General features: G+C 38.5%; 1 protein-coding gene across 2 annotated transcripts in view; it reads left to right on the top strand.

The window, feature by feature from the left end:
* antxr1b (ANTXR cell adhesion molecule 1b) overlaps positions 1 to 27,157 on the top strand; it is a 102,777-nt gene that overhangs the window by 26,206 nt on the left and 49,414 nt on the right. The window contains exons 6-14 of one of the 2 annotated variants that reach the window (XM_037546935.1): positions 2,373 to 2,452; positions 5,506 to 5,574; positions 5,920 to 6,000; positions 10,871 to 10,931; positions 11,096 to 11,194; positions 13,136 to 13,205; positions 20,631 to 20,853; positions 24,962 to 25,057; positions 25,822 to 25,863. In XM_037546935.1, the coding sequence (XP_037402832.1) occupies positions 2,373 to 2,452; positions 5,506 to 5,574; positions 5,920 to 6,000; positions 10,871 to 10,931; positions 11,096 to 11,194; positions 13,136 to 13,205; positions 20,631 to 20,853; positions 24,962 to 25,057; positions 25,822 to 25,863 (821 nt within the window). The remainder of the gene's footprint in view (positions 1 to 2,372; positions 2,453 to 5,505; positions 5,575 to 5,919; positions 6,001 to 10,870; positions 10,932 to 11,095; positions 11,195 to 13,135; positions 13,206 to 20,630; positions 20,854 to 24,961; positions 25,058 to 25,821; positions 25,864 to 27,157) is intronic. The other variant, XM_017718878.2, reaches the window with a different exon arrangement.

Raw genomic sequence — 27,157 nt, 5'->3', positions numbered from 1 at the left:
TATTATGGCAGAAGAGAGAAAAAATGTTTTTGTTATTTATCAGCTCAGTTGTACACGTTATTTATTTGTTTATTTATTGTACAGTTATTTAAAGGAAAGGATTCAAGCACACAATTATGTCACAGTTATTGGCACCTCTGTGTTTAATACTCAAGAGTTTCAAAGATCAGCAGCACTAAAGGTTCTCCCATAATGATGGATGATGTTGGTGAGCACACATGAAGGGATTTGAGGACAAAAGCTCTTTGCTTTGTTTTGCTTATCCAATCATCATGATCTGTTCATTCTGACACAATACATTTACCCTTTTTTTAAAATATAGCTGCTGTATTTGGACTCTGACCATCTCTCATTTTAACACAGTATGTGCATTTGTACTTTCTCCTAGTGTCCTTGTAAAACAATACTTATGATATAGATAAAAAGGAGGGCCTTTATGTTTTAGACAAACATATCTAAAAAAATAGAAGATTTATATTATATACATATACATACAGATATTGTATTATATACATGTGCATTGCGATAACTTTGGATTTAAATGTTTTATTGTGTTCTAAATTTTAATTCACTACGCACTCAGCTTAATATCTTTGCTTAGCTCCCTGATAAGCTGATTTATGCTCTAAAAATAATGTAATTATTCTTTTAATGTTGGGAACGTTTTCTAATAAGGACATTTATTCTATCAAACCATCCTGTCTGTAGTTTAAAACATGGCTGAAGGCAGCTTCCTATCTGCCTTGTTTCAATTTTCCCATTCCACAGTGATGTTCTGGTGCCACCATTTAAGGTGGAACAGAAAAATTTGAACAAAAAGCTGTCAAATAAAAAACTATCTTTAGAATTTTTTATATAGGCTATCAAAATATCCTATCTAGTGTTTTATGTATGAACAACAAAGCGTTAAATTTAGCACTCATTTGCCATTGGCAAATTTTCTGTGTATTTATGCTGCCTTATAACAACAGACTTGAGTTTTATTAACTCACTAGGTGTCAAATAACTCAGGAATCAACTCTCATTCGCTGGGTTACCGTCCCCTTAGTTGGAAATGTTCTGAAGCACCATTTGCGTAAAATCTTGATCATGACTTTTGCCTTTCTACACTGTAAAAATTGGCTCATCAGATTTACCTAAAAAATTACTTCATGTGGTAACAAGCAACTAAACTAGTTTTAGTAAACCTAAAAACTACAGTGATTGAAAGAATCATTCATTCAAAGTATTTATTTAGGCTGAGTAAAACTGGTTAATTTATTTGTTACCAGTAAAAAAAGTAATTTTTTTAGGTAGAACAGATGAACCACTTTTTACAGTGCATCCTTATTCGCTTCAAAGCCAAAGTATGCCCATATAGCACTCCTGCTGTTTTCTTCGTTGACTAAGGCTGGTTGCAAAAGCTGTAAACTCGCGGCCATTTTAGCATAACAAACCATCACTAGCAGTATGTTATGAAAGTGTATGTGTACACTGTAAAAAGTTATTCATCAGTTCAACCTACATCATTTACTATTTACATCATTTGGTAAAATGTAAATGAACTAATTTTACTCAACGTAACTCAACGTGACTACTAACTTCCTGCAACATTTTAAAGACAAGTTAAAGCCTTTTCCAGAAGATAACAGAAGTAGCCCCAGGCCCCAGGACAAAATTTAGGGTCAAACATAAAACTTAGGTTTATAAATTTTATAATAATTTACTCAATGATGCTGCCTACAAAAAATGTAATATTCACTCCTCAGTTCATACAGTTCAAGTATGGAAACTAAACTGCACAAACAGTCCGTTTTAAATCAAGTTTTTTGTGATGCCACACTTACCTGTATTAGCCCATCCCATTCACACTGAATTGTTTCAGCCAGAATAAGGGCAGAATATACTCTTTGAAAAGATGGTTCTTAGACGTTCTTTATTAAAGACAATAGTTTTATAAAGAACATCCAAAAACCAGTTGCATGCTTAAATGGTTTTTGGCATGGTGAAATGGTTCTTTGGTGTTGTACTTGGTTCTATATAGAACCCTTTGAAAATGGTTCTGTGTAGCACCAAAAAGGGATGTTCTATTGTTATGATATCAAACTTGTAACAATAGCAGAATGTGCTATATAGAACCTCTCCATCAATCTTAAGAACCATTTCACAATGCAAAGAACCCTTTAAGCATAGAAATGGTCTTTGAGTGCTTTATTTTCACTAAAAATCCCTTGTAGAACCATCTTTTTTAAGAACGCACAGCACAGCCAATCAGGAGAGAGCTTATATCCATACCAGACTGGTGTGTAATAAAAGACATAAAAACAAATAAAGCACGTAAAAACAAACTTAAACTGGATCTTTTATGCACTCTGTGCTTTGCTCCTTCACAGTTTACCGCACAGCCAGCGTCATCATCGCTCTGACAGACGGAGAACTGCGCGACACTCAGTTTGACTTGGCGGCGAGAGAGGTGAGAGAGAAAAAATAGGTTGAGGTAGAGAGACGTTTTTCCATTCGCCCTCTCCGGGGTGGGTGGACTTTTTAAATACTGCTCCTATTCCTGGCTTTCTTCTTTATTATGCAAACTGACACAGCTGCAGTATTTATGTTCAACTTATTGGTTTCTATATCAATTAATATTTCTACAGAGACATATTCTGAATACACATCACAGTCAGGAAGCAGCTCTGGTTCCCACTGCAGCACTTTGGCAGCTTTATCAAAGCATCCTGCCGTTTCATCACTGAAACAGTGCTTTCATATTACTGACAACCTGCTCTCAAAGCAATGGCACTCATTCAAAACCATACTTCCCAAGCTCTACTGCTGTGCTGACAACTTAAAAGGACTCTCAGCTTGATAATTAATCCTTCTTCATGACTCCCCACCGTCCCTCTACAAAATAAAAGTTTGGCTTGGTGACCTCAACACGAACTTACTTATGGATAAAGTACCAAGAATTGGTCATTTTTGCTGTTACCCTCCCCCTACAGTTACATATTTCAATTTAACAGCACTGTCATAAATACAAATACAAACCCCCTCATGGCCAGCTGTACATGTGCATTTGTTAATGAGCTGAAGGACACAGAATCCTCTTTGCATGCACACGCGTCACACAGGCATACAGATGCTCCAAATGACACTTGTAATTTCTAAGGTTTCTATGTGTAAACAATCAAAATCACAAATGTAATCTGTAGCAACCATATGACACGCAAGCACACACTGCCCAGGCTTCAGAATTCAGCACAACACCAGCAAAGACAGCAGAAGAGAAAGAATCATGTTGACTTACAACGTAGAGTAACATTATTGGATTTTATTTCAGGAGGTAATGGTGTGAGAGGAATTTTTTTTTGCATGTTGGCCTGAAGGTTAGATGAGGTCAGATGACTTTTGGTATCTAGAAAAACTAACTACAAAACTTCATGAGACGTGGATGACACAGATAATGTTACAGCCAACAGCCTAGACTTTCATAAATAACACTGGCAGGGTTGAAGACCCTGTCAGATTTACATTGTTCCCCCACTAGCCATGAGGCTGTCCTGCATCCTTTTATCTCTTTAACTCTCACCAGCGAGTAAAAGCCAGTCTAAGATTTACTCTTGTCTGGTCTCTTGCTCGATTGCTCTGTCTTTTCCTCTTCCTCCAGCAGCGACTTTTTTGGTCTCCTCACAGCCTATGTCACGATGTCCATGCTGGAAATACCAAGCTGCTTTTTCTTATAGCTAGCTGAGTTGTTAGTGTGTGACACAATGCTTGAGAGGAGTGGCTTTGGCAGAGATGCAATTATAAATATATTATAAATCAGTGTAGCATCAGCATGTTATATTTGTACAAGAGTTTGTCAATAAAATGGCAAAAAAAGGTTTACATTTACACCTAAACATCACACATAACACAACGGGAGAACAGGAGTTTTGCGTAAGTTTGCATGAGTTCAGTTCGGTTCAGCGACACATTAAAAGTTGTGTAGTGTGTGATCCCTAATCATTTAGTGTGCATCACACAGGAGTTCAATAGCTGTAAATTTACAATTAAGCCCTGGGTTCACTGCACGACTTTTAAAGTCTTAACAAATTATAAACAGACTGGGTGTCTCACACTATACCATGGGCTCTTGCATATTATTGGGTGACAGAAATATTGGAGATCATACATTGAACATTTATGGATCACACTATACAAAACTCTTAATGTGTTGCTGAACTGAACGGAACTCACTAAACTCTCGCAAACTCTCATGTTCTCCTATTACTAGGAGATGCAAATAAAAAAGGTGGAGCTACTGCTTAAGTGAGGATCATGGATTTTGTGTTTTCTAAATGTACATAAACTCAATTTGTGTTTGTGCTTTGAACTCTGCTGACTTAAGCTTCACTCCACACCTGAAAGGCTTTTTGCCATTTTTCTTTGTTTACTTGCTGTGTTTTCTTCTTTCATGCTCTCAGTTTTCAATGGCTGTTGCAGGAATCCATTGAAATTGAGTTATCAATTTTTATCAATTTATATTAGATTACACTCAAAGTCGGGTTAAAAAATCAGACATGTTTGATAAACTCCGACAGGTCTGAAATGCAGTCAGGAGACCAACAATCTGAGTATGCGCCCCTCACACACGACTTGATTCACTCTCCAGCTGTCAACTCTGACTGACATAAAGACTAGACTAGAGACTAGAGACCAGCTCAGACTTAGCCTGACAATCAGGGATAAAGTCAGGGTCAAAGGTCAAAGTTTAGTGTAAAACTGGCTTTAAAATATAAAGTTAGTCTGTTTAAGTCAGTGAAGATGCAGACACACATATAGCCTCACAACCGTGTTTCCCTGCCAGGGCATCAACAATCTTACTATTATTACTGTTTGTAAGCACGTTCTGTTAAAAAGTCTGATGGTGAGATTACAATCAGATTCAGGTGCCGACTTAATCAGAACTGTCTTAAGAAAAACCTTACAAAGGATCTTGAGTCAAACACTAAGAACTTTGTAAGAAAGTTCACCAATGACAGTCACCAATGTCTCTTATTTGGGATTTGTTCTTCGGTCCATCTCTAGTTAACCCCTTAACTGGCCAGGGTCCACCGGCAGGCCCAACGTTATCTTGCATACTACAAGAATAGCTCAGCCAGTTTGCATTGAATTCATGGTAGTTACTGAATAATAAGTCTTAATATGAAATAAGCCGGGATCTTGGGTAAAAATCTATGTGGGTCCCTTAAAACAATGTAATCTGATTACTTTCAGTTGCTGTTTATTTAAGTAATTTAATTAAATAAATAATAGAGAAAAGCATATTTTTGAACTGGAAAACTGTAATGTTGTAACAAACAATATAGGTGACATATAGTCTATGCTGTGAATGTGCATTGCATCCAATTGAACATCTAATTAACTCTTTTGGTCGAAATGTGTAAAATAAATGTTTCACAAAACTATCACTCCATACTTTTCTCAGCTTATTAGTTAAAATAGTCACTGAGAAGACTGCACTGATATTGTTTTGTGTTTGAACCGCAGGCTGCTCGGTCACGTCAGCTGGGAGCCACCATATACTGTGTGGGAGTGAAGGACTTCAACGAAACTCAGGTGAGCTACTCTCACTGCAGTCAGGACTGACCAAAACAGAAGCTGTACTGTCAATCCCTTTGAACAAAAAGAAGCATTTATTCCCTCTTATAAAGCGGTACATTGCATTTTGTAAGAATGGACAAAACAAGTGAAACCAGTGAGAACAACAGTGCATGTCATTTACTCTATGTGGCCCAAAGTATGTGGACACCCTTCCTAATTATTGAGTTCAGGTGTTTCAGCCACACCTATTGTTAACAGGTGAATAAAATCAAGCACATAGACAAACACTGGCAGTCAACTTTCAGCCAGTGAGAAATCATGGCTATGATTTCATGGTGTTTCTCTCTCTGCTTCTTACAGCTGGCCATGATAGCGGATAGTAAAGAGCACGTCTTCCCTGTGAACGATGGCTTTGAGGCACTACAGGGGATCATTGACTCGGTGAGCCACACACTTTCACATCATTAAAAATCACTTTACAACAGTCCAGGATAAGGAGCTGCACAGGTTCTCTTCATAAACAGTGTAGCTTCTACTCTCACTTCATTCTTTACATCAAATGTTAATCTTAATAAATTTAATGTAAAATCATCAGAGTAATCTCAATAATGACTAAGTGTCCATTTAATATAATAAAATATTGATATTTAAGTGTTTTCTCAGCTTGCATATATTTTGACATTTGTTTCAAACTTTAAAGAGAAGATGACAAAAATGAGAAACATTTTGCACTGTATATTAAGAGAGGCGTGGTTATATACAGCATAGTCCAACAATTTTAGTCAACCACTTAACACAACAAAGATGGTTCTTCAAGGGTTCTTTAATAAAGAATATTGTTCTATATTCAATCAGGAACACTCAAATGCTTAAATAGCTCTTTGAATGGTGAAAATGGTTCTTCGTGTTGATGGAGAATGTTTTGTATAGAATAGATAGAATAGAATAGAATGCCTTTATTGTCACTATACACAGTACAATGTGATTAAGAGCACTCCATCTCAGTGCAACACACAATGTAAACAAATGACACGGAATAGAATGGGGAGGGGTTGTGCACAGTTCTATGCGTTTTGTATATATATGTATATGAAATAAATATAGAAACAAAATAAAAAACTATGTTTTTACAAGATATAAATATGGAGATATTTACAGCTGTATTGTATGTACACTGTTGTGTATATACACAATGTATATGGTTCTGTATAAAACCTTTTTGAAAATGGCTCTATATAGAATTAAAAAGGATTCTCCTGTCGTAGAAAACTTGACATTTTAATAACATAACCCTTTTTAGTGCTATACAGAACCATTCACAACTTATTCTCCATCAATCTGAAGAGCCATTTCAACATGCAACCATTTAATCATGCTAAGCATCCTTTGAGTGTTCATGGTTCTATGTAGAACCATTGTTTTCACCAAAGAACCCTTAAAGAAACATGTACAGTAAAATTATTACACAGATAATGTCTCTTTAACAGTTAATGTCTATTTATAAACACTTCACAACCAGGGAAATATAGTTCATCATATACGCTCCTAAAAAAGATGGTTCTTTAAGGGTTCTTTAGTCAAGGGAATTTATATTGTTCCTATTCTGTATAAAACCATTTCATGATAAAATGGTTCTTTGCATGGTGAAATGGCTCTTCAGATTGATGGAGAATGTGCTGCATACAGTTTTATCTAGAGCCTTTTTGAAAATAGTTCTATATATCACCAAAAAAGTTCTTTATAAGATATTATATAGAATATAGAATATATATCCCACATTTGCAATCTATCTGAAGAACCATTTCACCATGCAAAGAACCATTTAAGCCTGAAATTGTTCGGTAAAGAACTCATGGCTCTAAATAGAACTATTCCCATTTCTAAAGAACCCTTGAAGAAACATACTTTTAAGAGACCTGATGAAGACTCTGTTCTAACTGGCACTGTTCTGGTTTGTGAAAGAACCTTTGTCTGGGTTATTTTTGTGACACAGTCCCTAACCCAGCAGCTGGACTCCCCAGAAACTGCCCAGCACTGTGAAAACAGCCAAACAGGCTCAACCCTACATTTGGGTAGAATAGCAACCCAGCAGCTTTTAGAGACAGTTAACCCTGTCTTCCCTAAAGTACTAAAGGTGGTCCATTCATGGTATTTGTATGTCTCCTTCACCTGATTCTCTGTCCTCCAGAGAAGGAGAGCATTCATGTCCTTGTTGGTCAGTAAAATAGATCAGTGTGTGGAAATGGAGCTACAGTGTTTCCTATCACTGTATAAAAGAAGCTGCTGCCTTTACTGCTGCATGCACTGTGATTCTGTTTCTGAACAGTAGTTTCTGAGATCACAAAGGGTCACCACCTTTTCAACAAGCTAAAACTGGACACCCTCTGCCACAAGACACGCATTAACAGTCAGAATACCACTGGACAGCTACGCTTTCTGTTCAATCCTCCTGCGCTCTGCATTGGTTTATTTCTTCAAAACAGGCTTATAGAAGTCAAGTCAAAGTTTATTTATATGCCACTTTTTACAACTTGTCACAAAACAGCTTTACAGAATAATCCAAGTCTGAGCCTTCATTAGTGTTTCCAGTGGCAACAAAACAAAAGCAAGAGAAAGAAACTTTTAGAGGAAACAAGACTCAAAAGGGGAGCTCATCCTCCTCTGATCAACACTGGATAGCAAACAGTAGCATGGGAGCAAGAACACACACACACACACACACACACACACACACACACACACACACACACACACACACACACACACACACACACACACACACACACACACATTTTCTAAGCCGCTTCTCCCTCAGGGTTGTGGTGGGGTGCTGGAGCTTAACCCAGCGGTCATCGGGCGGAAGGCAGGATGCACGCTGGACAGGTCACCAGTCCATTGCAGGGCAGGAGCAAGAACAGAGGATAAAATCTTAACATTAGCATAAAATATTGAAATACACACACACACACACACACACACATTTTCTAAGCCGCTTCTCCCTCAGGGTTGTGGCGGGGTGCTGGAGCCTAACCCAGCGGTCATCGGTGGGAAGGCAGGATACACCCTGGACAGGTCACCAGTCCATTGCAGGGCAGGAGCAAGAACAGAGGATAAAATCTTAACATTAGCATAAAATATTGAAACACACACACACACACACACACACACATTTTGTAAGCCGCTTCTCCCTCAGGGTCGCAGGGAGGGTGGTAGAGCCTAACTCAGCGGTCATATTAAAATAGAGAAATGGGAAAAAAAACATTGAAGCAAAAGTTGCAGGTAAGGTTTGCACAGCGTTGAACAGCAGGAAGCTCCATAGTGGTCAAACCGGTCCAGAAGGCTGGCAAGCAGTGGCACCTGATCAAGGCAGATGATGCAACAGCATCAGATCACATAGGATGGGCAGTTGTTCAGCTCAGAAAAGAACCACACAGGAAGTTAGTACTGTAAAGCGTGATTACAGTGTATAGTGTTCACAGAATGCAGTAGAGACTCCGGCAGTGCTAGCTATTACAGCCTCACTAAGACGGAGAGCCAGAAGGTAACAGACCCATAAGGGTTCCCTGAGATGTCAGCACCACTCTGCTCCACATTCAGCAAGATTGAACGTGAGGTTTCAGTGAATTAAACAATCTAACTTCATGCCTGAGATAAGTAGCTGATAGGATTTGGGAAACCTCTCTGGTGGGAATGTGGAATAGTATGCAATGTGCAGAAGAAACATTGTCATCACATCTTCATCAATTTACTGTTGATTTTAAGATCATTGAGTCCAAAACATCGAGCCGAAACTTCTTTTTGAGTCTGTGTGAGACATACGGCATGGTGTGAAAAACTCGATGCCTCTGACTTTTAAGTATTTCAGGCTTTATAGGGCGAATCACAGCAGCGCACCTTGCAATGGCCTAGCAATACCAACGCAACAGTTCTTTGATTGCTCAAGCCCTAAAATCACTCTGCACTTTCTACAGGAAATGACCTTCCTAGATTTAGTGTGTACTTTTTTCTCCATTTTTCAGCAATGCTACTTCTCTCAGTTTTAACAAAAAAACATTACATAGTGCTGCTTTAGTTATTTGATATAGTGCAGAGTAGGACTGCAACTAATAACTATTTTCATTGTCGATTAGTCTGGTACTTTCTCGATTAAACAATTAGTTGTTTGGTCTATAAAATGTCAAAAAATGGTGAAAAATGTCAATCAGTATTTCCCAAAGCCCAAGATGACATCCTCAAATGTCTTCTTGCCCACACCCCAAAGATATTAAGACATTCACATATTCATGTCACCGAGGAGTAAAGAAACCAAAAAATATTCAAATGTAAGAAGCAGGAATCAGAGAGTTTTTACTTTTTTTCTTAAAACTTTACTCTAACTGATTAATCGATTGCCAAAATAGTTGGTGATTCATTTAATAGTCAGCATTTAATTGATTAATTGTTGCTGCTCTAGTGCTGAGTGTCTTTAGTAAGATGTTGGACAGACATTGAGTGGTTTGCTGAGAAGACCAGCTCCATTTATGTCAAACTGGAGTTCTCACAGAAGAAACAGTTGTGCGCAATGGTGAAGAGGAACGACAGTCTGTGTTTCACAGATGTTGAAGCGTTTGTCTCTTTGGTGATCCACGCCTTGAGTTCTTCATTTTGAAGGCATTCTTCTTGGAAAGGGCAGCATTGCGTTCTTTTGAAGATTTATTCCTTGGCCATTTTTGCACATTCTTTATTTTAGACAGACACCATGATTTCTGCTGGTCATTGCATTTAAAATGATCAGTTATCCTTAAATGACCCTGTTGGCCTAAATGGACAGAGGGAAGTGGGAAGTGAGGAGTGACAAACAAACTGACCAGCGTGAATTAATGGCTTGTTTTCCTTTTCCTCCACAATTCGGGAAAACATTGCAAAAACCCAGTGGTCAAAACTGGATGTGAAAATTGAAAATCTGGATGAAAATTTTACAAGTGGGAACCCTAAATTCACATTGTTATGGAAATATATAATATAATATAATATAATATAATATAATATAATATAATATAATATAATATATGAAATGCGGTTAATCCTCTTCATTATTTTTGGTTTGTTTCATCAGAGTAACAACAAAACGGTAATTGGTAGTTTGTAAAATAATATGCAAGATTCTGGCTTTGGGAAGATAAAATTCTTTGAAAACAGCATGGACAAAACACATTATTTAAAGAGAAGAGTAGATTAATAGGCTAAATTTGATGCTTCTGTTGCCTTTCTTAAAGGGAAACTCCAGCAATTAAAAAAAAATCTACATAATTAAGAATTCTCTTTCTTTCAGATCCTGAAGAGGTCATGCATAGAGATCCTAGCCGTCGAGCCTTCGACTATATGTGCCGGAGGTGAGCAGATTATCACGCAGTCTGAGCACAAGGAGGGTGCCTGTGGGTCCTCCAAGGGGAATTCCACCAATTTTCCAAAAATATCTGCTTAATAAATGGATTATATGTAAACAGAGTCAGGAATAACACTGTTTTTCCTCTGTGCTGTTTCTCTGTATTCCCAGAATCCTTTGAGGTGGTGGTCAGGGGGAACGGTTTCCTCTCCACACGGGATGCGAGCCGAGTGCTCTGCAGCTTCCACATTAATGACACCATCACCGTCAGTAAGCACATTGCTCTTCATCATCTGCTACTTTTTATGATAAAAAATAAATCAGTTGCACATAAGCACTGAATCAACACCAACCACATTGCAGGAAAATGTGACACGACCTGGTGCTCCCTCAGCAGCCCGATTCTGAAATGTTGACGTTTTTCTTTATCAGAAGCTCATGTCAGGCGTGTCAAACTCAACCACTAAAAGGGCCATATTAAAAAATCTCAGTATATCTGTGGGCCAGACAACACCTTATTTATTTCATTTTTAATGAACTTTAAATTGCAAATAAAGGCCCATTTTCCATGGGTGCTCTACGCATAACCTACACAAAGGCCGTTAACTTAGAACCCTGAAGGATAACAGGGTCAGTGGCATTGCTTTTTTAAAAAACAGAGAAGAAGAATAGTCCATAATTAGATGATTACAACATTGTCCTTCAGTGAAAAGTTCCAGTAAACCTGGTGAAAAACATTCAGTGGTGACAGTGTTATGCCTCAGAATCGGCCAGGCGGCGTCACTGCTGCAATCAAGACACAACATTGCCAAAGCGTCTTGCTGTTTTCGAGCAGAATGGTGTTGCATTGTTTTGGTTCTGTCTGGAGAATAAACAGAGCACAAAGAACAAATGCACATTAGCTTATTCAGAACACAATGGCTGAGGGGTTTTTGGATTGTGTTGTGAGGGGTGTTTGGACTGAGTCCATATTGGGAGGCTGAGTGACTGCAAATGTGTTTTGTCAAGAGTTGATAAACAAAAATAAACAAATAAACATGCACACATTGTGGGTGTTTCTAATAAAGTGGGCAGTTAGTGGAAGCACAAGGTGGCTGTTTCTAATTAAGTGGCCAGTTAGTGGAAGTAGAAGGTGGATGTTTCTAATAAAGTGGCCAGTGAGTGGAAGCACAAGGTGGGTATTTCTAATAAAGTGGCCAGTCAGTGGAAGCACAAGGTGGGTGTTTCTTTAAAAAGTGGCCAGTTGGTTGAAGTAGAAGGTTGATGTTTCTAATAAAGTGGCCATTTAGTCTAAGCACAAGGTGAATGTTTCTAAGAAAGTGGCCAGTTAGTGGAAGTAGAAGGTGGATGTTTCTAATAAAGTGGCCAGTAAGTGGAAGCACAAGGTAGATGTGCTCCAGAGTATCCCTTTCTATTGGTCAGTGCTTTTCTATGATTTTACAAGCTATGTCAGCAATGAGTGCAATTCACTGATTAGAAAGAAAGCAAGTAAGAAAACACCCATATTGATTGTCCTGTTTAGAAACCCACCACTTCTCCAGCTCTTCTCTCACATATGGGCGAACCATTTCAGGTTGTTTGACTTAAACCGCTAAATTATAGTCCTCATATAATGGTACAAATTCCAGTCAAGCTGTTGGGTCAGGATAGTTATATATTAGCAAATAAAGTGGCTGGATGGTGTTTTTTCTCTGGGTAAAGTGGGGAATGCTTGGTTTGTCTTGGAAGTGAGTGGAAAAGAGTTTGGCCTACTGCAGTGTTCATACTGTCCCTAATGATTTTAGAATTTGCCCCTGTCCCTCCACCCCAACCCAACACACCCAGCTGCTAAAGCAATTAGAGAATATCGGCTTGCAGAAGGGAATGTGTGGCTCTAATCCAGAGTCAACAGGCTTTTTTGAAGCTAAGATTCTTCTTCTATTTCTTGTGGAATGTGAGAGGTGGAATTATCTGATGTGAGAGGTGGAATTATCTGGTCATCAGTTTTTCGCTCTAAACCCTGAGCTGCAAACCTACTCGGTACTTAAATAAGAGAAATGAAAATCAAGCTGGCAGCTTTTATTCCCATTGAGTCTGTCAAATTGACTTTAAGCTGAATCAGGTCTCCTGACTCCATACAGATACAAAGGATGCACGTCTGAACTGCAGGATTTGAAGTGGACACTTAATCACTATTAATAGACAAATTTCTTTGTGTTTGTGTCTTTGTAGTGAAGAGGCCTCTGCTTGTGGAAGACACATACCTGCTCTGCCCAGCTCCTGTGCTGAAGGAGGAGGGGACGTAAGTGTTAATCAGCTCACTACAGCTCACTAAAGCTTACTGTGTCTCAGTGTAGCTCAGGGGAGCTGGCTGGGCCTGTAAATATCCAGGGCTCAGCCCAGTTCAGTGTAGAATTGTTTTGGGATATTGTCCTCAAAAATGTTTTTAATTAACCTGTAAAATGTGCAGTTGCTATTTTTTTTTATTTAAGAAATTACACATCAACAAAACATGCAGTAATACAGCAATGTTTATTGGATCTTATAAGCAAAACTATAAAAACAAATTATTGTACTTATAATATGAGTATAACTGAAAGTAACACACACTGTTCTGTTAACTTACTAGCACATTTTAAAACAGCCAGTTCTCTTACACTCATAAATTAAAATAATTATTGTTTTACAGTGGTCACACTTTTGCAGTGTCTCACTTTTGCACATTATCGCACACAAAAACTCACTATAATTTTCTACACTGAATTTATCCCACTACAGCACAACTAGGAACTCTAACTCTCCAAAGCTCACTATAGCTCATTGTTGCTCACTATAAATGGGTCTTGCTGACTTTCACTGATCACTCAGCTTATTATAACTCACTAGTTAGTTCACTATAGCTCACTTTAGCTGTATATGACTCAAAGTATCTGAGCAACTAATTTTAGTTTGCTGCAGTTCACTATAACTCACTATACAAACACACACACACACTTTCCGAACCGCTTCTCCCTCAGGGTCACGGGGGGTGCTGGAGCCTATCCCAGCAGTCATCGGGCGGAAGGCAGGAAACACCCTGGACAGGTCGTCAGTCCATCGTATAACTCACTATAGGTCACTGCAACTTGCTATAACTCACTGTAGTCACTACTAGGCCTACCAAAAAATAATTAGCATGATCTTTGCTAGCTAAAAGTGATTATTGACTATATTGCTGTGTACATGTTGTATATGTACATATTATTTAATGTTCTTTATTATTTACTCTTAAGGTTAGATCTAGATGCTCTAGGTTTCAACTTTAGCTATAGCTGCTTTTCTCACATCTCCAGCAGGAAACTTTTACAAAAGTAAAATAGTTTCTTGTAAAATGTCTCTCAACATTCGGTGGAACGGGATAATTGGAACAAGAAGCTGGCAAATGAGAAACTGACTGACTGCAATCTGTGCACTGATCTTCAGGGTTAAAGGCTGAAATAGCAGTTATTGACCAGTTATTGTTAAACTTTGTTAGAATGATCAGCAGAGCTTTATTTTACTGCAAAGGAGAATTATTTTATTTTATTTTTACCTAAAAATATAACTGTGCTGTAGAGCCACAACAGGCCAGTAAAAGAGCTGCATATTGCTGACTGCTGGCTTAAAGAGCAATCATTACAGCTAATTCCTTATAGTTTGGTTAGTTGATAGTTTACCATAACTCTTTATAGTACACTGTAGTTCACAATACCTCATTGTGTCTCACTGCACCGCACTCTACCTTCCTGTAGCTTACTGTGCTGCACTATAGCTCACTGTAGTTTAAGTGTAGCTCACTATAACCCACACAAATGAAGCTCCAGTGGAAAGTATCTTGGAAGAGCCAAAGCAGGACAGCACTCAGAATTATGGGACTCTTGCATTTCCCTGTCCAAAGCACTCCAGAGTTCCATGATTAAACACCATTCCTTCATTCTCTCTCTCTCTCTCTCTCTCTCTCTCTCTCTCTATCTCTCTCTCTCTCTCTCTCTCTCTCTCTATATATATATATATATATATATATATATATATATATGTATATGAAATGTGGTTAATCCTCTTGATTTACAGTCTGCCTTCTCTTTGTTTTGTGATGTGTTCCTTTTTTCACGTACACTGGAATCCAATCAATCTTCCAGTCAATCTTCTACTTGAGGATCATAGTAGTTAGACAAGTTGTTTCTGGGCAGTGTCTGCAGGGATTAGAAAGGAAATATATTTTCAGTTTAATTTCTTCTGAGCAGAAGCTGCATTTTCCATTTTTCCAGTTGGTAAGGGGAACAAAATCAAAGTGCAGAACTGTTAACTACTGAGTTCTACCTTCTTCAAGTTCTTCTGATGGAGCAAACTGGGCTTATATAAGACTATTAAAATGGCAATGACATAAAACAAATCACTGAGAGCTATTCAACCATCCTTTCCATTTACGCTCTCAATACAGATGGTTCTTCAAGGGTTCTTTAGTAAAGACAATAGTTCTACATATAACCCCAATTCCAGTGAAGTTGGGACATTGTGTAAAACATAAATAAAAACAGAATACGATGATTTGCAAATCCTTTTCAACCTTTATTCAATTGAACACACTACAAAGACAAGATATTTAATGTTCAAATGGATAAACTTTATTGCTTTTTGCAAATATTCACTCATTTTGAATTTGATGCCTGCAACACGTTCCAAAGAAGTTGGGACAGGGGCAACAAAAGACTGGGAAAGTTGAGCAATGCTCAAAAAAGCATTCCACAGGTGAACAGGTTCATTGGAAACAGGTGAGTGTCATGATTGGCTATAAAGGGAGCATCCCTGAAAGGCTCAGTCATTCAAAAACAAAAGATGAGGCGAGGTTCACCACTTTGTGAACAACTGCATGAGCAAACAGTCCAACAGTTTAAGAACAACGTTTCTCAACATGCCATTGCAAGGAATTTAGGGATTTCATCAAAAGATTCAGAGAATCTGGAGAAATTTCTGCCAGTAAGCGGCAAGGCAGAAAACCAACATTGACCTTCGATCCCTCAGGCTTGCACTGCATTACAAACCGACATCATTCTGTAATGGATATTACCACATGGGCTCAGGAACACTTCAGAAAACCACTGTCAGTGAACACAGTTCGTCGCTCCATCTACAAGTGCAAGTTAAAACTCTGCCATGCAAAGCGAAAGCCATAAATCAACAAAGTGTAAAAGTGTCCTGTGGTCTTACGAGTCCACATTTCAAAATTTTTTTTGGAAATCATGGACGTCGTGTCCAAAGAGGAAAAGGACTGTCCAGATTGTTACCAGTGTGAAGTTCAAAAGCCAGCATCTCTGATGGTATGGGGGTGTGTTAGTGCCCATGGCATGGGTAACTTGCACATCTGTGAAGGCACCATTAATGCTGAAAGGTACATGCAGGTTTTGGAGCAACATATGCTGCCATCCAAGCAACGTCTTTTTCAGGGACGTCCTGCTTATTTCAGCAAGACATTCCAAGCCACATTCTGCACATGTTACAACAGCGTGGCTTCATAGTAAAAGAGTGCGGGTACTAGACTGGCCTGCCTGCAGTCCAGACCTGTCTCCCATTGAAAATGTGTGGCACATTATAAAGCACAAAATACGACAACGGAGACCCCGGACTGTTGAGCAAGTTGTACATCAAGCAAGAATAGAAAAGAATTCCACCTACAAAGCTTCAAAAATTAGTGTCCTCAGTTCTCAAACACTTATTGAATGGTGTTAAAAGGAAAGGTGATGTAACACAGTGGTAAACATGCCCCTGTCCCAACTTCTTTGGAACGTGTTGCAAGCATCAAATTCAAAATGAGTGAATATTTGCAAAAAACAATAAAGTTTATCCGTTTGAACATTAAATATCTTGTCTTTGTAGTGTATTCAACTGAATACAGGTTGAAAAGGATTTGCAAATCATCGTATTCTGTTTTTATTTATGTTTTACACAACGTCCCAACTTCATTGGAATTAGGGTTGTGGAACCATTAACACTCAAAGATCCATCTGCATACTTAAATGGTTCTTTGCACGGTAAAATTGTTCTTCAGATTGCAAGAAATTGTGCTGTATATGGTTCTACATAGCACCGAAATGAGTTCTGCTATTGTTACAATGTCAAGCTTGTAGACAATAGAAGAATGCTTTATAGTGTTATATAGAACCATTTTCAAAAAGGTTCTATAAAGAACCATGTACAACACATTCTCCATCAAGCTGAAGAGCCATTTCAAAATGCAAAAAACCCTTCAAGTGTTCATGGTTTTCACTTTTTTTTATTTGCTGAAGAACTCTTGAAGAGCTGTTTTTATTCATGCCTGCATTTGCCCAATTCAACCACTAATCACAGCAGCCATAACCTGCAAAATCTACCATGACCCTTGTTCACGCCTGGCCACAAAATGTAGCATCATTTTCAACCACGTCATGCCCCCTATACTCGCCTACTTTGTCAGCATTATATTATTAGCTAATTACACCATTAGACATCCGCAAGTCAGCTGAAATAAATGTAATAAACCAATACAGAGATGAGGCCATGACAAACACAAAGATTTTGTGTGTAAGTCATCTACTGTATGCTTTGTAGCTTCAAGTGTTTTACAGCTTGTGATAATTACTAGCGTGTTTTTCTCTGCAGTTCACTTGCAGCTTATTTGTTGCTTTCCTGTTCGCTTTTAAAAGCAGCCAATAAACGTCCAAGCTCGCCCCTCCCAGCCAGCCATAATAGCCCCCTGCATCAGCCTGGATGCTTACCTACAATGACCACGGTGCTTCAAAATGTGTCCTGCCTCCAAATTATTTGACAGGTCATGCAGAACCTACTTTATGGAGACCTCTTAATTATATCTTGGAAAGTGAACTCATCTCAGGTCAAGTCGTATCTAATACTTGGGTCCATCTCCATTTGGAGTGGAAAAAGTGAAAATGTTTCTTTCATGCCAAAACTAAACAATTTTAATATGTCTATTAACATCTCCTACATATCATATATGCAAAAAGGAGAGCTTAATTCTAAACATATTTTAGAGTGACTGGTGTTATATTAATATGGTGTAACACCAGTGACTGTGGCTCCAGTGACATTCTGGTTAAAACTGAGGATTTTGTAAATTGGCGAACTCATTGGTGTGAAGGGTAACCTTATGTAATTATTTAAAATCAATAATAAAAATTATATTTGGCAGTATTTTAATTAGCCAGCCATTAAAGCACATAACAGCAGTGGCAAGTTATGTGCTGCCTGATAAACAACATTATTAATAAACTAATCAAATATATTGAGCAAATGTGGACTCATGCCTTAAGATGCTTCCTCTCTGATGAGTCTTGACCCAAGAAAGCAGTTTAATAGCTGAAATTACTGTTAAAGTGTAACATAAGACACCTGATAACACCACTGACCAAAGTCTCTGTGGCAAATGATTTTTTTCAAAATAAAATACATATTTTTTAACATAGTAAAATGTTAATCATTTAAAAAGTAACACTGAATCTGTTTTATACAAATTCCTAAATTAAACCTATTATAATATTTTGTATTATTATAAAATATTGTTTTGTATTAAAAGTGGTTTGAAAATTGTAATGGTTGTATGATGAGTTGTTTTTCATATGCAGAGCAACTATGAAACAGGATAAAAAAAGAAAAATCAGAGAAATCATTAGGGAAAAGTATTATTTAATCTTAGCTTAACTGTGTAAATGTACGTATCGACTTTTGAAGCTATGCCTAATATTTGAAGAATCTTTTTAAGCCTTACAGCCTTTGTGACATGGTTTCCTACTCCAAACAGAGAATGACCCATTTCTCATTTTGAGATCAGTGTAAGCAATGCTAGACATTCTTAACTTAAGAAAGTCATTTTATTAAGTGAAATTATCTCACTGTGTTGGCAGATCATTTAGCTTGTTTTGAGAAATATGATTGAATCAACCAAAATGATCAGATAGTGAGATGGTGTGATTTGGTACAAAGTAAGTAAAAGTGAAATAATGAGTAGTGAGAACATTTTCCAGGAAGTAATTAATGGCTTGTAATTAAAGACTATTAATTTTTAACTGCTTCAACACTGGAGCTATTACCAACATTAACACTACACACTTAAAAAGATGGTTCTTCAAGGGATCTTTAGTCCAGAAACTGGTTCTATATAAAACCTTGAACCCTGAAAGGAGCCTTTGCATGACTAAATGGTTCTTCAGATTGATGGATAATGTGCTGTAGCTGGTTCTATGTATAAACCTTTTTGAAAAGGGTTCTTCTATCACTGTAAGCTTGACATCATGACTCTTTTTGGTGCTCTACAGAACCCTTTTCAAAAAGGTTCTACATAAAACAATCTACAACACATTCTCCAACAATCTGAAGAGCTATTTCACCATGCAAAGAACCATGTATTCATACATAGGGTCCTCTGAGTGTTCATGGTCCTATAAAGAACCATTTTCATTTACGAAACAACCCTTAAAGAACTATCCTTTTTAAAAGTGTAGAAGAACCCTTTTTGGTTCTATGCAGAACCATCTACAGCACATTTTCCCTCATTCTGAGGAATCATTTGCAACCACTATGCAAACACCCCTTTAATCATGCAATACTCACATTCTGTGAGTATTCAGTTTTTTCACTAAAGAACCCTTGAAGAACCGTCTTTTTAACAGTGTAGTATTATATTCGGTCTGCTGAGCCTGTGCAGTGCTCTATTCTGACTGAATTAAACAAAGCTAGCTTTGGAAGTGAAGCAACAAACTTTTGCTTTCTTCCCTGTTTTTGTGTTTCTCTGCTTTGCTTTCAGACATCTGTCTGATTTTCATAGCACATTCTGAACCTACACATTTAGACAGTAAAGCTGTTATTGTTGTCAGGGCATCGCAAGTTCATGTTTTACAGCAGACAAGGTCAAATGCCAGTGCTGTTCTCCAGCAGAACCTAATAAATCAGTTTAGCCAATCAGCGCAAAGCGTATTCAGGTTAGGTGACGCAGCACTGCCGCCAACTGTTTCAGGCAGAATCTCAAACGGCTCACTTCTCCGTACAAAGACCAGCATCCAGGTCTTAAAATAACAGCTACTGCATCTAAACAGAGCACAGAGTGTCTAACAGTGAAACACTTTGGATTCCGCAACGTAAGCACAATTCACACTGGACATGAAGGTCAATATTTGGGTGGAAAAGCCAAAATTTCATAATTCACATAGTGCACTATATAGGGAGCAGTGAGCCACTTGAGATTCAGCCTTAGGATGTTCAGAGTTCTAATCTTATAGATGTTCAGTATTGACCATTAATGGCTGTTTGTGTTGCAGTTATCAGCTCTTTACCTGCCTGGTTTATGATAAAGAATGTTAAATATTGACCTTAAATTAAACTTTTGTCCATTAAATGGCTTTGTTCAAGTCTAAGACATACAGGACCTGAGTTCTCTGCTTTCACCTTACTTAAAATGACCTAACAGCAGTTTGATTGCACAGTAAAAAACATGATTTATGAAAATGAATTAAAATGGAGTCAGAAAATATCTGTTTTGCAAAACGTTTGAAATATATTTCAGAATAGATCATTTAACTTCATCATGTACAGTAATCCTAATTTGTGTTTTCATGGACCCTTGGCTCATGGGGGGCCTTAGGTGGCTGCCTACTTTAAAGACCATCTTTACAAATCAGTTTCTTACCGCTCTCTTGTTTCCTTTCTTTCTCCCCGTTCCCAGATCTGCCTCTCTTCATGTCAGTATGAACAACGGTTTGAGCTTTATCTCCAGCTCTATCACCATCACCACAGTCCGCTGTGTGAGTACAGTATCGTCTCTGGGCACTACCACTACAAGTACCACTACAAGTACTGCTACCAGTACCAGTAGCAGTACAGAGCGCAGCACTGCCACCCTACTGGCCACTAGCTCAGCTCCAACGTCAGTCTGCCCACTGCTAACAGTCAGTATACGCCGTCGTCTCTGAGCTTTCTAAAACTCCATGGGACTTAGACTCCACCCCTGAAGAACTCCTGCACTCTTTTGTGTTTTCCCTGCTGTAACATTGAGCTCAGTTTTATGTTTGTATGGTGCTTTCTACAATAACGTGGTTCCCAGAAAGGCAAGTATGATGCCCCTAATCCTACCTAAATAGAAAACGTAGGTTGAAACTTTATTAAAAGCTTCTGACTTAATTCAGTGGTTAAAGATGGGCATCAAACATTTTTTTTATTCTACCAATAAATCTACATTTAGAAATATAAGGAATATGAGTTCAGAAACTTGCATGTTGGGTTCTGTACTGGGTGTTCTGTAGTTATCTTAAAGCTTCATCTGTGCAGTTCAATACAAGGTACAAACTATCCAAAAGCAGCTCATCCAGAAATGTAGATCAATCCTAAGCCTCCTAATGAGTGTAATTCAAGAAGTCAGAGTAATATCTAAAAAACCACAAAGAGGAAGAAAAAGCATAAGAAAAAATACCAAGAGGAACCAAGACAAAATTTCTTAGAAGTATGACAAGAACCAGGAATCAAGATTAGAAAGGAGAAACTCCCTAAGAGCATGAAAAGAACCACTGAGAGGAACCAAGACTCCAAAGTTTAAACTTCTAAGAGCATGAAGAAGAACCACTGGAGGAACCAAGACTCCTCTGGGCAGTGATGAAAGGAAGGCATGATTAATATGTGAATATTTATGGATGGCTTTTGAGAAGAGTGCCACATATTTTAAAATATGTATATAAAATCATGCATAATTAAATTAACTAGAAATACAATTAGTGGTTTATGATATCTGTATTGGCAAATGAGGTGCAAATGATCAGTTATAGTATCAGGCTCAGAAATTCAATAAATTCCATATATCTCTAGCTAATCCTTAGCACAGATGATTTAGCTCACTAGCTAACAAGTTCCTTGTGTGCTGGTTCATGTTAGGGGTTGCACGACTTCAGTTTTTTTAAAGTCGACTGTTTTGTGATGAATGTCAGTCGGCATCGACTAATCGCTCATGACGTCATGAATAAAACCACAGGACAAGGGAACACTTTGCAACAAGCCTCTTTAAAGAACTGTGATGAAGCCAAATCTACTGGTCAGTAGAGAGTGATGAACTCTTTCTAACAAGCCCTGGATCACATTGCTGGCCTTTAGGGAACTGGAGAGACAGGTTGTGGAATCTCACAAAATTGTATCCAACATAGGTGCACCCAAGGTGGCCTTGCCAAGACGCTGACCCACAGTGGAGGTCCATGGAGTCAGAGAATTCTAGAGCACTGTAACTTGGTGAAAATCAGAGTACCTTACGTCAAACTGTACATGATTACTTTGCATTATGCTCCCTCTCCAACCACACAGGGATTTTTATTGTAGTCATCAATAAACCAATATCTGATCTTTGAAGCTTTGCAGATCATTGGAAAATGAGCATATAAACATAACCAGACTCCAAAGGTCAGTAGAGTATGATGCGCCCTTTCTAATGGACCCAAGGTTGCATTGCTAGTCTTTAGGAATCTGGAGACACAGAGCCTGAAATCACCAGCCTTCTCACCTGCTATCTTCACTGATGCATCCATGTTGTTAGTGTCATAATCTTGTGATCAGACTAATCACGTTCACTGTCAACATCAAGATTAAAGAGTCATCGGAAAGCAGTTAAGTCAACTAGGCTATGCAATTCCTGGGTCATTCCTAGGAACAATGTGCAGACTGTGACAAATGGACTTGAACATGAGAACTGATTGAAAAAAAGAAGGAAGTTCAGTGCGAATGGTCCAGAAGCTGGACAAAAGCTCTTACAGGGACACTCAAACTATCTATCCATCCATCCATCCTCAACCGTTTATCTGAGTCCGGGTCATGGGGGCAGCAGCCTAAGCAAAGAGGCCCAGGCCTCCCTCTCCCCTGCAACCTCCTCCATCTCTTCCGGAGGGAGGCGTTCCCAAGACAATCGAGAGATATAATCCCTCCAACATGTCCTGGGTCTTCCCCGGGGTCTCCTCCCCTTTGGACATGTCTGGAACACCTCCCTAGGGAGGCGTCCAGAGGCAATCTTTACCAGATGCCTGAACCACCTCAACTGGCTTCTCTCAACGTGGAGGAGCAGTGGCTCTACTCTGAGCCTCTCCTGAATCGCCAAGCTTCTCTCCCTATCTCTAAGAGAGAGCCCGGCGACCCGGAGAAAGCTCATTTTGGCCACTTGTATCCGCGATCTCGTTACACTTAAACTAATGTGCAGCTAATTCTACATCTTATTTATTCCATGGGTTGCTTTTTAGACCCCTCAGCAGGGAAAACACTGAACTGTGCGGGGGGCGGGGGTGGGGGTGTTTGTGTGTTTTTCTCTGACTGCATGCTGGTGGGTTGCAGATGGTGAAGATTAAAGAGAAAACATCAAAGAAAACAGTATGAATGTATATGTTTTTGGCCATTTGAGCAGTTGTGTATCTTCATATAATCCACTCCAGCCTTCTCAGCGCAGATGTAGTTTTGCAATGAAACCACTAAAATATGATGAATTAAAACAATCAAATTTACATCAATCTTCCTCCCTTATCCCCAAATGTAGCCGATCAGCCAAAATATGTTTGGTGAAGTTTGCTTCTTCAGTTTTAGCACTGAAGCTAAATGAATGAAGCTAACAAGTAATGGAAGCTTATCCTCCACCAGTTAGCATGGTGCTAACTGTCTCTTTTGATCAAATGATGGGCCAAACCTTATCTCGACACATTTAGTGAATCTAAAATCGGGATCACTGCATTCTTGGAGCTTATCTCTTAAAAAAATAGAATTTAAAGTTTTTAACCCTTGAGTAAGAAGTTCCCCCAGTCACAGGAAAAATGCCCCCCTTCAAAACCCTAGGTAATCCTTAGCTCAGGTACAGTGGCTTCTTACCCAGTGTAGAAGGCTTTCCCAATTAGACGGGCTTTTTACCCCAGGTAGGTGGAGTGGGCCAGTAGATAAAAGGCATTCTTACCTCAAGTAAAAGGACTTCTAACACCAGGCAAAAGGAACTTCTAACACTAGATAAAAGGGCTTCTAACACCAGGTAAAAGAACTTAACCCAGGTAAAAAAGTCTTTTAACACCAGTTAAACTGTTTCTAACAACAGGTAAAAGGACGTCCATAGTAACAGGTAAAAGGATTTCTTATCCCAGGTTAAGGACTGCTAAAACCAGGTAAAAAAATGTTTTACCCCAGGTAAAAGGGCTTCTAACACAAGGTAAAAGAGCTTCTAACACTAGGTAAAAGGGCTTCTAAAACAAAGAAAAGAGCTTCTAATACCTGATAAAAGGACTTCTAACACCAGGTAAAAGGACTTTTTACCTCAAGTAAAATTATTTCTAACATCAGGTAAAAGGGCTTCCAATGGCAGGTAAAAGAGCTTCCTGACCCCAGGTAAAAGTTTTTCTAACACCAGTTAAAAGGGCTTCTATAACACAAGATAAAAGGGGTTCCTACCTCAGGTAAAACAGCTTCTTAGCCCATGTAAAAAGAGCTTCTAACACCAGGTAAAAAGGCTTCCAATGCCAAGTAAAAGAGCTTCTTACCCAAGGTAAAAGGGCTTCTAACACAACTGAAAAGACCTTCTAATACTTGGTAAAAAGGGCTTCTAACACCAGGTAAAAGGGCTTATTACCCTAAGTAGGAGGGCTTCTACCATAGAAGGTAGAAGCTATTCTAACCCCAAGTAAAAGGACTTCTAAAATCAGGTAAAAGAGTTTTTTCTTACCCCAGGTAAAAAGAACTTACCCAAGGTGTAATAGTTTCTTAGCCTGAGTAAAAGGGCTTCTAACGCTAGGAAAAATGGCTTCCTGCTTCAGGTAAAAGGGCTTTCTTATCCCAGGTAAAAGTCACATAAGTAAAAACAGCAGCGGCTGCCTTGAAGCCTGATTTCAGCCTTACTTTAGCCCATTGACTACATTTGAGTTTAAGGAGAAACTGAGTTAGATTTTTTTGTTGTTGTTGTTGTTGAAATATCAGTCTAATAGTTCTGCAGTCAGTAGAAATGTTCTCGAGTGTGTGTTTTTTTGCAGAGTGTATCTGTGTGTGTTCTCTGTTCTTCAGGTGGACGGGACAGTTCTGGCCATTGCTCTGCTCATCCTGTTGTTACTGCTGGCCATGGCTCTGCTTTGGTGGTTCTGGCCTCTCTGCTGTTCAGTGGTCAGTGATATCAACTCCCTGAAACACTGTGATCAGAACCTAAATCTTAATGTATGATATATACTGTATGTCCAGGAGTCTGCAGACGTCCGCATTTCTTCTGAAATGAAGGGTGTTAATAGTGAGCTTGTGGTGCAGTAACAGCCTCTACCTTCTGGTGAGGCTTCTAGATGTTGGAACATTGCTGTGAGGAATTGTTTGAGCATTAGTGAGGTCAGTCACTGATGTTGGATGGTCAGATCACTCCAACTCATCCCAAAGGTATTGAATGGAGCGCCATCACTCCAGAGATTGCAGTTCCACTGCTGCACAACCCAATAATCTGTGATCTTAAAGTAGCTGAATTAATTTTTTGACCTTGAATTTGTTTCTGTGAGAAAGTAAAAAGCATCCCACAAGAACTTTCAGCTGATTTCAGTTGGATATCTAACTCTAGGTGATGTTTGCCATGTCTGTGCATTTTAGATATCAGTTTGTTAAACAGCTGAAATACTTAAAGTTGTACTCAAAACAGATTAACTGATGTTCATATGTTGGAGTTTCTGCAGGCCTGTGTTAGATGCTACACTGAAATACACTTCATTCCCCACAGAAAACAGAAATACAATGAGAAATATCTTTGAAATTTCATTACACAGTTTCAAACTATGAAAATAGCACAAACTAATTTAGATGATGTGATTATTTTGTCAGACTTTTTTTTGTATTCTCTTAGCAGACGCACATGAAAGCAGACTTTCAAAAAACGGTTGTTCTCCCAACAGGTCATCCATGAGCCACCACCACCTGTGCTGGAGGAGAGCTCGGTAAGAGTTCACACAAACATCACGGCACAGCCTGCAGCCAACTCAAAGCCCTGAAATCCCAAAACTCAAAGTAAAAGTCACAACCTTCAAACTCCAGAGCTCAAAATTCTGAAACTATGTGAATAAGAGTCATAGCCTCGAAACTCTAAAATGCAAAACTCTGAAACACTAAATCTCTAAACTTTGGAATCCAAAGCTCAAAAACCTTGCAAAGTTGAAGCTGTGGAACTCCAAAAACATAAAAAATTCCTGAAATGTTGGTACTCCAAAACATAAAATCCTTAAACTCTAGAACACCAAATCTCAAAACCTGAAATTTTGAAACCCCAAGGCACTCCAAACTTCAAAATCCTGTATCTTTGGAATTTCAAACCTTGAAATCCTGAAGCTCTGGAACTCTAAGCCTCCGAACCTTAAAACCCTGAAATTTGAAAACTCCAAAACTCAGAATGCTGAAACTCTGGAATTCCAAAATGGAAATTCCTGAAAGTTTAGAACTCCAAGGCTCAATTTCCTGAAATATTTGAAATTCCAACATTAAAACTTTTAAACTTTAGAATGTCAAGTACACCAGAACTCAAAAATTTAAAACTCAAAATCTCTATACTCTAAAAAGTTAAAAGCTACTTTCTGTGGTTTTGGCATTTTACACATACTGGACTTTAAGACAGTCCGAAATGTTTTTTTTTATCTTCTCTTCTCCTAAAATGGTGCTTCTGCTGAGGGGGTTTCATTTCATTTTATGATCTTAGTCTCATGTCAGAATTATTACTTGACGATTAGCCTCAGCTCACCCAGTTCAGTTTTCTCAGGTGAGTTCACTGTCGCCATGGCAGTCGTGCTGAGAGAGAAAAAGGAAAAAGAGTGAGAAGATATTTTCTTATTTTATTTATTTATTCTTTTAAATCACACCTAACATTACGACCAACAGAAGGTCATATTTGTTTAATATCTGCCAAGAAGAGATCCAGATGTAGCATTTTTCTCCTCTCTGTCATTTTTTGGCACAGATAACAATGATGTAATAAGGGTTTGAGGAAACAACTGCTTGCTTATGAGGCAGTTTAGGGCCATTGCTGGAATTTGGAATTTTGATTTAATAATCCGCAGACTCTTTTAAACAGTGGATGGGTTGCCAGATCTTCTAACAGGAAACTCCTGAGGCTGCAGGCTCGGAGCAAGGAGTGGAGGAGAAAAAGGAAAAAAAATATCAGAGAGGAGACCAGAGCATTAGCCCCAAAGATCAATTTACTCAGGTTTTTAGCTCTAATCTTCTCTTGAGGGCAATTTTCAG

Source organism: Pygocentrus nattereri, chromosome 18 (assembly GCF_015220715.1).
Source record: "Pygocentrus nattereri isolate fPygNat1 chromosome 18, fPygNat1.pri, whole genome shotgun sequence".
Lineage (NCBI taxonomy): Eukaryota > Metazoa > Chordata > Actinopteri > Characiformes > Serrasalmidae > Pygocentrus > Pygocentrus nattereri.
Note: the sequence above shows the minus strand (reverse complement) of the source record. Positions and strands in the feature narration are given on the sequence as shown.